General features: G+C 36.6%; 1 protein-coding gene across 6 annotated transcripts in view; it reads right to left on the bottom strand.

The window, feature by feature from the left end:
* The window catches only part of LOC125651792 (SH2 domain-containing adapter protein D-like), a 37,157-nt gene that overhangs the window by 7,183 nt on the left and 18,065 nt on the right, over positions 1-11,909 (bottom strand). For all 6 annotated transcript variants that reach the window (XM_048880562.2, XM_048880561.2, XM_056166466.1 and 3 more), the window contains exons 2-3: positions 11,781-11,898; positions 954-1,736 (exon numbers count right to left, since the gene is read on the bottom strand). In XM_048880562.2, the coding sequence (XP_048736519.2) occupies positions 954-1,736; positions 11,781-11,898 (901 nt within the window). The remainder of the gene's footprint in view (positions 1-953; positions 1,737-11,780; positions 11,899-11,909) is intronic.

Here is an 11,909-nt window from a genome sequence, read left to right as displayed (position 1 = left end):
TCAATTTTGACCTTGATGTCAAAGTTCAAGGTCATATAGAGGTCATGAAGGTACTTGACACATCGTCTCATGGTGATACAATCATGTGTCAAATATGATATGCCTATGTCAAAGAACATAGAAGTCATGGCCCTGACACGAATCCATTGTAAAAACGTTTAATTTTGACCTTGATGTCAAGGTCATATGGAGGTCATGAAGACACATGACACATCGTCTCATGGTGATACAATCATGTGTCAAATATGGTATGCCTATGTCAAAGAACAAAGAAGTTATGGGCCAGACACGAATCCATTGTAAAAAAATCTTTAATTTTGACCTTGAGGGCAAGGGTCAAGGTCATAGAGAGGTCATGAAGGTACTCGACACATCATCTCATGGTGATCTACCTGTGTGCCAAATATGGTATGCCTAAGTCAAAGAACAAAGAAGTTATGGCCCGGACATGAATCTGCACAGACAGACAGACGGACGGACGAACAGACAGAAAGACAGACAGAGTGATTTCTATATACCCCCCAGAACTTCGTTCGGGGGATATAATAAGTTGGACTCATTTTGATTTGTAAGTTACCAAAAATAATTTCATTGAATTATTCTGCACTAACGTGCTGCATGGCTTATCCATCACAAAAAAAGGTGAAAATCACAGAAATTCTTCGTATCTAAAATATCTCTCCTTATCAATCTGACTGAAGTACAAAAGTACAGATCTATATCACATATATATTTATAATACAGGTCTGTAATTAAGTCAGATTGCTCTCCTTATCAGAGACATTTCTCCTTATCCCACCTCTTCCTTATTGAAATAACAAACTCTCAAGATATCCGTCTCATTACCATCTTAATACTAAATGTATTGTTAATTTAATAAAAACAACTGTGATTATAAACACAAAAACATGTAGTATATGATACTTATGAGACACCTGTGAGAAGATACTTACAGGACACCTGTGAGATGATTTTGGACTGTGGTCTTATATCCCAGGCTTCTTCATATGTCTGGGGGGGTGGAGGGGGTGCAAAGTCGGGGGGTGGGGGACTCCCAGGGGACCTCTGTCCCCCCGACAACCCAACACGACTAAGTTTTTCCTCCAGCTCTTGTTCTTTCTGTTTTGAGTCCCATGGCTGTTCATAATTTGACATATACACCTGTCCATCATTATGAGAGTTTTTGGGTCCAATTGATGGGAGTTTTCGGACTGAGTTTGAAGCAACGGGCTCCTCATATTCATATCTTCCCTTTGGTTTCAACTCACTTGCCCTCCGGGCTTCTAATAAACGAGCCTCTAACTGTTTCTGTTGAAAGTCCGAGTCCCATGCCTCCTCATACACATCCATTCTGTTCCGAGTCTTGTCTGGACTGCTGGGAGAGGTTGGTTGACTCTTACGCGACACTATTTCTGCTTTTTCACAAATTTGATTGAATTGCTCTTGTTTTCCTTTAGAGTCCCACGGATCCTCATACTGCCCTGTGGGGGGTTTATTGGGGGATCTAGGGGACTTGGGTGACTCGGGATTTCTGATTTTCCAGGTACTAAGATGGTCGTAATCCTCCGATGGGTCCTCTTCTGTGGTCCCTCTCGAGGGATCGGACAGTGTCCTGTAGACTGGTATGTTGACCCCTGTTCTGATCGCACTGACCGATTTGGCCAGAGAGTACACACCAGATTTATCCTCTAAGGGAGACGACTTTCGACTATTTCCCCCTCCTTCTCTTCTGATTGCTACAAAATAAAGACAGACTTTAAAGGGTAGTCATGACCAAGTCTGGACACTTACGACATACCATCTGTTAATCCTAGCCCACTTGTGCTTAGATCACCCACACCGGGAGAAGCGTGACATTTTTATCTTATGATTTACATTTCAAAATATGTCTATAAACACACAGTGCAGAATATGTATAATGTATTGATAACCTTGGGCTATGAAAAGAGATTTTTTAAATGCCAGACCTTTTAGATACAAGAGGAAGAGTTTTAAATACTTCAGCTTAACTTGAATAACCTGATAAAAATGTAGACCTTGTTATCAAACAAATTGGGAACCTGTCCCAGCGAGACACTGTATTAAATTTCATTATCTATAGCTAATAGTTTTAATCAAATTGTTATAGTCAACCAGAAAATTTAAAAGGTCAATCTGGTCTATTATGTACTGAACAAGAACTGTACATCCGTACAGGAAGTGGCTGGGATGAAATAAAAACCATCAAATCCAACAGCTTTATCCTGACATCAAGTGAACTCTTTAAGACAAATAATTTCCACACTGGAAAATAAATCTTACCAGACTACTGTACTTGTTGAGCTCCAGATATACAACCAAACAGAGAAAAGGTGGAAATGTGTAACGCACAAGGAAATATAAAGAATTAGACTTTCCTCAAGTTTCAGAATTGCTAGTACCCTTCAAGTATATTTCCTATTTAGTGCTGTCTGGTTCCAGACCAGTGATTTTGAATACATGATGTTTGCAAATAAACATGCCTACAGTCATCTCCATGCATGACTGACATGAGTCAAAGACCAAAACCAATCAGAAACAGGTAAGTCTAAATGCTGATAAATTACCTGATCATGATGTAATCAGTTAAAGGCATGGTATGTCAACACTTTAATATTAGGTTCCAGTGGATTATTTATATAATGTTAACACACAATCTCTCTTTGTGACATTTACTGCTATAGACAATTTACAGTTATCATAAATCTATATATTAACTAATTAGTACCTAGTTCTTGACAACATCATACACATGAATTGCTTGGTTAATTTCTCTCTGTGAGTCATATTCAAAATAGATAAAAGTTGTAAAAATTACTGTTTATGGTACAATTTTCCTTTCATTCAGATATGAGATTTAATTATAATCAGCAGATATTTATATAAAGCAATCACAACCACTAGAATTTAGAAAACACTATTAGAAAAAAATCAAAATCAAATTGATCTTAAAGTGTTCATCTTTAAAAAAAATGAAGAGAAAACCCCACCTGATTTTAACAAAAGTGTGGCCTCCCCCTACACAATGGATGGTGGGGTCCTAAGGTTAGTAAAACCCCAGCGGACTCCATTTAATAACAGGAAAGAGTCATCATCCTGTTAGGTAATGGAATGTGAGGCCAGCCAAGGGGGCGGGGGATTCCAGATGAACAATGTAAACTGACCAGTGACCAATTAGTCGGTGTCCTTAGTTAAACTGACCAGTGACCAATTAGTCGGTGTCCTTAGTTCTTACTTATCGCCTGAATCAGTGGGTAGATTTGATGGGAAAGGAAAGGATTTCAGGAAAAAAATCTTTTCCATCTCCCTTTTTTCCCCCTCTTGGATGGAGAGCACTATGACAGGAAACTTTCAATACTGTCATACATATGTAAACTAGACCTTGTGATATTTTGATCAGCATTCTCTCTACTTGTGTATGCACACGAGTTAAGTGTTGTTAGTAGTTTATAACTCCTAAATAAATCACAATTTTCACTCCATGATGGTGTTCAATGACACAACATCAAGCATTATTATGAATTAAAAACAAAATAAAATTAAGAATACAAGGAAACACTAATTATAGTATATCATTTTGAAATTCACTCCAAATCTATTTTGCCAATTTTGAATGGACAGTTTTTAAGTTACATTCTATTATAAATACTTATATATGGTTATATATGGACACTTTCTAAACACAAGAAATGGCTGCATTGCATGCCAGGGTTAATATAATCAGTTATTTCATAAGCAGTCTACCATTCATACATGGAATTTCTGAGATCTGCAGACATAAACAATATGACTCCAATAGTGTCAGAAACTTTTTCTAAAAGATATCTAGCTGCAAACAAGATAATGGCTGTTGTGTGAATCCCACAATTTATAATGTGCTGGTACCATTTTACATTTATTGCACGATAGTGAGGGAAATATGAAGATTTCTTCACCCATGAAAAATTATATTCCCTGTGGGCAACATGTGAGTTATTCTTGAACTCCCCCCCCTCTCTCTCTCTCTCTCTCTCTCTCAAAATGAAAGGGGTGCAATTCCTGTAATCTTCCTCTCCAATATTTAGTAATATGTATGTGGCATGCAATTGAGATCATCATTGTTTGTCGATTGTGCTGTTAATTTTCAAAGTTATATAAATGTTCATGATATCAAATGTTTGACAGTTTCGCGCACAGGCAGATCTTCATATGTACTTAACATATCAACGTATCAGGCACGTAGAACCTGGGGGCTGACCCTCCACTTTTTTGACAACGTTCATTCTCTGTTATTTTCACTTGCAAACTAAGTTATTTTCACATGTAAAATAAGATTAATTGATGGATTAGCCCCCATCCCACATTTTTGGTAGTAATAATGAATGGTAAAAATGTAATAATGAATGAACTGATGAATTGAAGGATGAACAGAGCCCCCCTCCCTCCAATTTAGGAGTATGAAGTTTGGGGAAAAGAGAAATTTTTAGGTTCCTTTTCTGCTTGTCAACTGCATGTAGAAGACAATTACTCCCCCAACTGTCCCTTCACTTTGAAAAACGATGCTGCGTGTCTGTGTACTATTTGAAATCTTTCAAAAACAACCACTCTGAGAGTATTGTATGGCAATACATAGTCCCCTACCGGTTGCAAAAATTAATGTACCACAACATTATTCAAAGCTTATTATGTAGGTTATGGTAAAAGGGAAAATTGGGAGACCAGGATAGGAAATCAACTACTATTTGAGTAGTGACTAGACCAGGAAAAAAAAGAAATTTATAATTAGTTTTAATTAGGTCTTTAACCAAGTCAATAAACTGTGACATGTTGGTGATCATGAATAATTTAGCTATATTGTTGTATTACTATGCTTGAAGTTTTAATGAGTGTAGTACTCTTATCTACAGAAAACAGGATAGGAAATCAACTACTATTTGAGTAGAGACTAGACCAGGAAAAAAAAGAGAAATTTATAATTAGGTTTAGGTATAACTTAATGAAAAATCAACGGACCGAGACAAAATTTCAGCTTGATCTGTAACTTGCTTTGCCAAAGCAAAGTACCAAATATCAAATGAATATATGCAAGCACAACTTAAAAAAGTCCGGAAAACTGATAATTCATGCTACTGGGTGTTTTTCTAAGTCCAAGGGCCATAACTTAATGAAAAATCAACGGACCAAGACGAAATTTGAACTTGATCTGCAACTTGTTATGGCAAAGCAATGTACCAAATATCAAATGAATATCTACAAGCACAACCAAAACAAGTCTGGAAAACTGATAATTCACACTATTTTTCTAATTAAGTCCAAGGGCCATAACTAAGTAAAAAATCAACGGGCCGAGACCAAATTCATCAGTAACTTGTTATGGCAAAGCAATGTACCAAATACAAAATAAATATCTGCAAGAACAGAGAAAAAAGTGTGGAAAACTGGATTGACGGACCGACGGACAGAGCACAAACCTAAAGTCCCCTTCGACTTCGTCGGTAGGGGACTAATAATCACTCAGCAGTATGAATTAATATTTTTTGAAATTGGCAGCTGCCATGTATAAAGTAAGTGGCGGCTGCCAGATAAAATAAGTGGCGGATGCCAGTTAATTTATATGGCAGCAGCCAGATAATAAGTGGTGCATGGCCACCAGATGAACTAAGTGGCGGCTGCCACATAAATTAAGTGGCGGCTGCCACATAAATTAAGTGGCCACACCCAGTTAAATGAATATTAATTCTATACCCTGGCACCTATTGGTTTCCATAGGAATCAAACCTGTGACCCCTGCATTACTAGTCAGACCTGCTCTAACCTGACTGAGCCATCCAGGACGATATCCATTGTCCACATAGCCCTAACTACTGCACTTGAAATCAATGATGAAAGAAGAGTACTTCATTGAAATACTTAGTATAGACTGTATAGACCCACAGATGTACCGTTATTATAGATACTATATACACCCACACAGTATAGGCTTACACACCTATAGATACTATATACACCCACACAGTATAGGCTTACACACCTATAGATACTATATACACCCACACAGTATAGGCTTACACACTTATAGATACTATATACACCCACACAGTATAGGCTTACACACTTATAGATACTATATACACCCACACAGTATAGGCTTACACACCTATAGATACTATATACACCCACACAGTATAGGCTTACACACTTATAGATACTATATACACCCACACAGTATAGGCTTACACACTTATAGATACTATATACACCCACACAGTATAGGCTTACACACCTATAGATACTATATACACCCACACAGTATAGGCTTACACACCTATAGATACTATATACACCCACACAGTATAGGCTTACACACCTAGAGATACTATATACACCCACACAGTATAGGCTTACACACTTATAGATACTATATACACCCACACAGTATAGGCTTACACACCTATAGATACTATATACACCCACACAGTATAGGCTTACACACCTAGAGATACTATATACACCCACACAGTATAGGCTTACACACTTATAGATACTATATACACCCACACAGTATAGGCTTACACACTTATAGATACTATATACACCCACACAGTATAGGCTTACACACCTATAGATACTATATACACCCACACAGTATAGGCTTACACACCTATAGATACTATATACACCCACACAGTATAGGCTTACACACTTATAGATACTATATACACCCACACAGTATAGGCTTACACACCTAGAGATACTATATACACCCACACAGTATAGGCTTACACACTTATAGATACTATATACACCCACACAGTATAGGCTTACACACCTATAGATACTATATACACCCACACAGTATAGGCTTACACACCTAGAGATACTATATACACCCACACAGTATAGGCTTACACACCTAGAGATACTATATACACCCACACAGTATAGGCTTACACACCTAGAGATACTATATACACCCACACAGTATAGGCTTACACACTTATAGATACTATATACACCCACACAGTATAGGCTTACACACCTATAGATACTATATACACCCACACAGTATAGGCTTACACACTTATAGATACTATATACACCCACACAGTATAGGCTTACACACCTATAGATACTATATACACCCACACAGTATAGGCTTACACACCTAGAGATACTATATACACCCACACAGTATAGGCTTACACACCTATAGATACTATATACACCCACACAGTATAGGCTTACACACCTAGAGATACTATATACACCCACACAGTATAGGCTTACACACTTATAGATACTATATACACCCACACAGTATAGGCTTACACACTTATAGATACTATATACACCCACACAGTATAGGCTTACACACCTATAGATACTATATACACCCACACAGTATAGGCTTACACACCTAGAGATACTATATACACCCACACAGTATAGGCTTACACACCTAGAGATACTATATACACCCACACAGTATAGGCTTACACACCTATAGATACTATATACACCCACACAGTATAGGCTTACACACCTATAGATACTATATACACCCACACAGTATAGGCTTACACACCTAGAGATACTATATACACCCACACAGTATAGGCTTACACACTTATAGATACTATATACACCCACACAGTATAGGCTTACACACTTATAGATACTATATACACCCACACAGTATAGGCTTACACACCTATAGATACTATATACACCCACACAGTATAGGCTTACACACCTATAGATACTATATACACCCACACAGTATAGGCTTACACACCTATAGATACTATATACACCCACACAGTATAGGCTTACACACCTATAGATACTATATACACCCACACAGTATAGGCTTACACACCTAGAGATACTATATACACCCACACAGTATAGGCTTACACACCTAGAGATACCTACACCCCTAGTATGTGTAGACTAGCTAATATTTAGTTATCAATTAGCGGAGTTGCGCCGACAAGAAAGGGATTGATGGACTGACTGACGTATCAAATATATTATACCCTCCACAACTTTGTTGCATGGGGTATAATTATCAGTGAAGTCCAATAAAAACATAATTTACAAATCGTATATTCTCTGTAATTTATGGAGTGGGTGGGGGTTGAATATTTCTGAATTCTGTCTCCTTGTTTTAAGGACTCTGACGCTTGAATCTATTTATGGCTTATCTTAATTGTCCATGTTTTTTCCAAGTTCTTACATATCCTCTCTTTTCTTTAAATTTCTAATACAGGAAGCATATTTCTTTAAAAAAACCAACAAAACTTGGTTTATCTGCATCTTTTTGTGCTGAATACAACAAGTCATAAAAATTTCACTAAAAAACTCATATTCAACATTTGTACATAAAATTGTCAGCAAAAAAAACATCACTTGTATTGACCACTCTTTCTTTAGCTCTATTTTTAGAATGACATTGTTCAATTTGCAATCATGTTTGTTTCCGGTGTCAATGAAAAGTTTATCCAATCTGTGACTGAAATTCAAACTTTGTCAAAATGATGGTTGATACACAAACTGCATGTCCAGTGAAGTACGTTTCATAGGAGATTAATCGAGTACAATATATCCACCAACAATACGAATTGTTTATCAATGGCTTTGATGGAAATATTGACCTGTATAATCTAGTACAATATATCCAACAACAATACGAATTGTTTATCAATGGCTTTGATGGAGATATTGACCTGTATACATGTAGCTAGTACAATATATACATCAACAATACTAATTATATATGTCAGTCTTGGGATTATTTGTCAGTCTCGGAATTATCTCAGTCTCAGGATTATTTGTAAGTCTCGGGATTTTTTGTTACTCTCAGAATTATGTCATTCTCGGGATTATTTGTCTGTCTCAGGATTTTTTGTCAGTCTCGGATTTATATGTCAGTCTCATGATAATTTGTCAGTCTTGGGATTATATGTCAGTCTCATGATAATTTGTCAGTCTCGGGATTATATGTCAGTCTCGGGATTATTTGTCAGTCTCGGGTCTACAGACAGGAAGTAGGGTCAAACGCTGCATGTCCACAAAACTCCATGACCTACTAATCACAGCTAGCATTGTTGAAATTGTAGGAAAATACGTTTTTTGGTGTATTTTCCCCCCTTATTTGAATATTAAGTAAAATGAATAATGCTTACCTATATTATATGATTGTTTAGAGTTTGTCCTCCTAGGATTATTTCCCTTAACCATCGTTCAAATTGAAATCAATACCAAATATGGAGACAAATCAAGTTTAGATGATTTTCATCTGTTAGCATGTCAATATATGACTGCGGCATTCCTTTAATCTTTGCATTATATAACCATGGTATAAATATATATAACTACTGCTTATTTCAACTATAGCTTTGTTTTGCAACCTTGTCACATGCTTTAAATTTTCATGCAACGTGACATGCACATCTTAAATTCAACATCATATAAAACGCTTGATTAAATGACAAAAATATCCTGTTACTGTCCAATATTTTCCTTATCAAAATGCTATTTTTATGTTGAAATAAAACTTTGATTAGGTAATCTGCTTGGGAAGTTTTGGGACCATTTTCATGAGGTGAATCTGTCTGAATAAGGTATTAATTCTTATGTATAAACAAGAGGCCTATGGGCCATATTGCGCACCTGAGCAGTAGTTCCTTGTAAAAAAAAAAAAAAAAAGCTTGAGCAAAACTATTATCATACAAGCAGCTTGGTTCACTTTTCAAAGGTAACAACTAAAACTTCATTAATTATGAAACTTAATCATTAAACTTGACTACAAATTAACCAATTATCATATGCCCTTCTAGACAATTATGGCCTTTTATATTAACAAATTTCATCTAAGGATGCTTTGAGCTAAGTTTGGTTCCCTATATATTCGCATTTAAGACTCTGATCCCCTAATGTGGCCCCTTCCTCACCCCAGGGGTCATGATTTTTACAAACTTGAATCTCCACCCTGTCAGGTAGCTTTCATGTAAATCTCAGCTCTTCTGGTCCATTGGTTCTTGAGAAGAAGATTTTTAAATGACCCCACCCTATTTTGACATTTTTGTGATTAAATCCCCTTTGAGGGAGCATGACCCTTCATTTGAACAAACTTGAATCCCCTTCACTTAAGTATGATTTGTTCCAAGTTTGATTGAAATTGACCCAGTGATTCTGGAGAAGAAGATTTTCAGATAAATCAGCATGTAAAAATTTGGCCCCTGTATGTGGCCCCATCCTACCCTTAGGGGCCATAATCTGAACAAATTAGAATCTACTCTAAATTAGGAAGCTTCAACTTAAATATCTACTCATATGGCCTGGTAGTTCTTGAGAAGAAGATCTTTAAATAGTTTCCCTATATATATTTGTATGTGAAATTTGATCCCTTACTGTGGCCCCACCCTACCCCAGGGGTCATGATTTTAACAAACTTGAATCTCCACTATTGTCAGGAAGCTTTCCTGTAAATTTAAGCTCTTCTGGCCCAGTGGTTCTTAAGGAGATTTTTAAATGGCCCCACCCTAATTTTGCATTTTTGTGATTATCTTCCCTTTGAAGGGAGCATGGCCCTTCACTTGAACAAACTTGAATCACCCAAGGATGCTTTGTACTAAGTTTGGTTGAAATTGGCCTAGTGGTTCTGGAGAAGAAGATGAAAATGTTAAAAGTTTACGCTGACGACACCGACAGACAACAGACAAATTTTGATCAGAAAAGCTCACTTGAGCCAAAACACTGAACAGTCATTCAATTTCTTACAAAATGGATTGATTTTTAAACATTATAATTAATTTGGGAAAAAAAGTAAATATAAAGTGAAAATTAGCCCAAGGTCAAACTCGGGTGGTTGTCATTTTGATTTTATGGAATATTCTGGACACCATCACAGAGGTACTAGAGCTGTCACTGAACAGTAGGTAGATGGATTCTTGGCAGGGTATATGGACTTACATTCCCTGTCAAAGTTTATATTCTCCTGAACTGTTAGTGGACATGACGATATGAACTGCAATTCCTCTGCTCAAATTTCCATTACGCACAACACAAATCATAGGAATAAGCAAGCAGAGCAATTACAATTCATCATAATGCTCATTGAAAACTGTTATTTATTTTCTATATATGTAGGCCCATATACTTTTAAACCTTTAGGCTTATTGACACGTAGACCCATAGACATCCCTTATAACAGGTATTTTCTGCGGTAGTTCATTTTTTTGCGGAATTTTGCGGATAAGAAAAATCTGCGAAAATTAGAATAGCAAAATATTCAAAACAACAAAATTAAGATGCTGTCCAAGTGCATCGTTAAAATGAAACCACAGAAATTGGAAACGCATAATATGATTTGGTACCTTTTCCAGATCAAAGAGCAAATATTTCCAACCACAAAAAATACCAGTATATACCCATAGACTTACAGAAGTATAGGTTTGTTAACCCAAAGACAAACAGATCTACACTGATAGCTTGATAGACCTGGACTTACATATTGATTGACCTATACACCCATTATCTTATTTTTTGGCATTCTACAGGACTACCTCAGATATGAAAAGGTTCTACCACTGCCATTTCACTGGACTGTTATACATGTATATGTACAAAATTTACCTTTTAACATTTTACTAGACTACCTTAGATGTAATACGACCTACATTTATATAGACTATACCTATGATGTTACCTTAGATGTGAATAAGACTTACCTTTTAACATTGTAATAGACTACCTACGATGTGAGTAATACAACCTACCTTTCAGCATTTTACTGGTTTCGTAAGGCTCTGTATACTCCGTTGAACTACAGCGCGGTATTCCCTGTAAATGTTCCATCCTTTTATCTGGTGGCAGCACATAATCACCGAGGCTCACCTGAAAAAATC

Source organism: Ostrea edulis, chromosome 5 (genome assembly GCF_947568905.1).
Source record: "Ostrea edulis chromosome 5, xbOstEdul1.1, whole genome shotgun sequence".
NCBI classification, from domain to species: domain Eukaryota; kingdom Metazoa; phylum Mollusca; class Bivalvia; order Ostreida; family Ostreidae; genus Ostrea; species Ostrea edulis.
The sequence above is the reverse complement of the archived record's forward strand: the minus strand, read 5'-3'. Positions and strand labels throughout refer to the sequence as shown.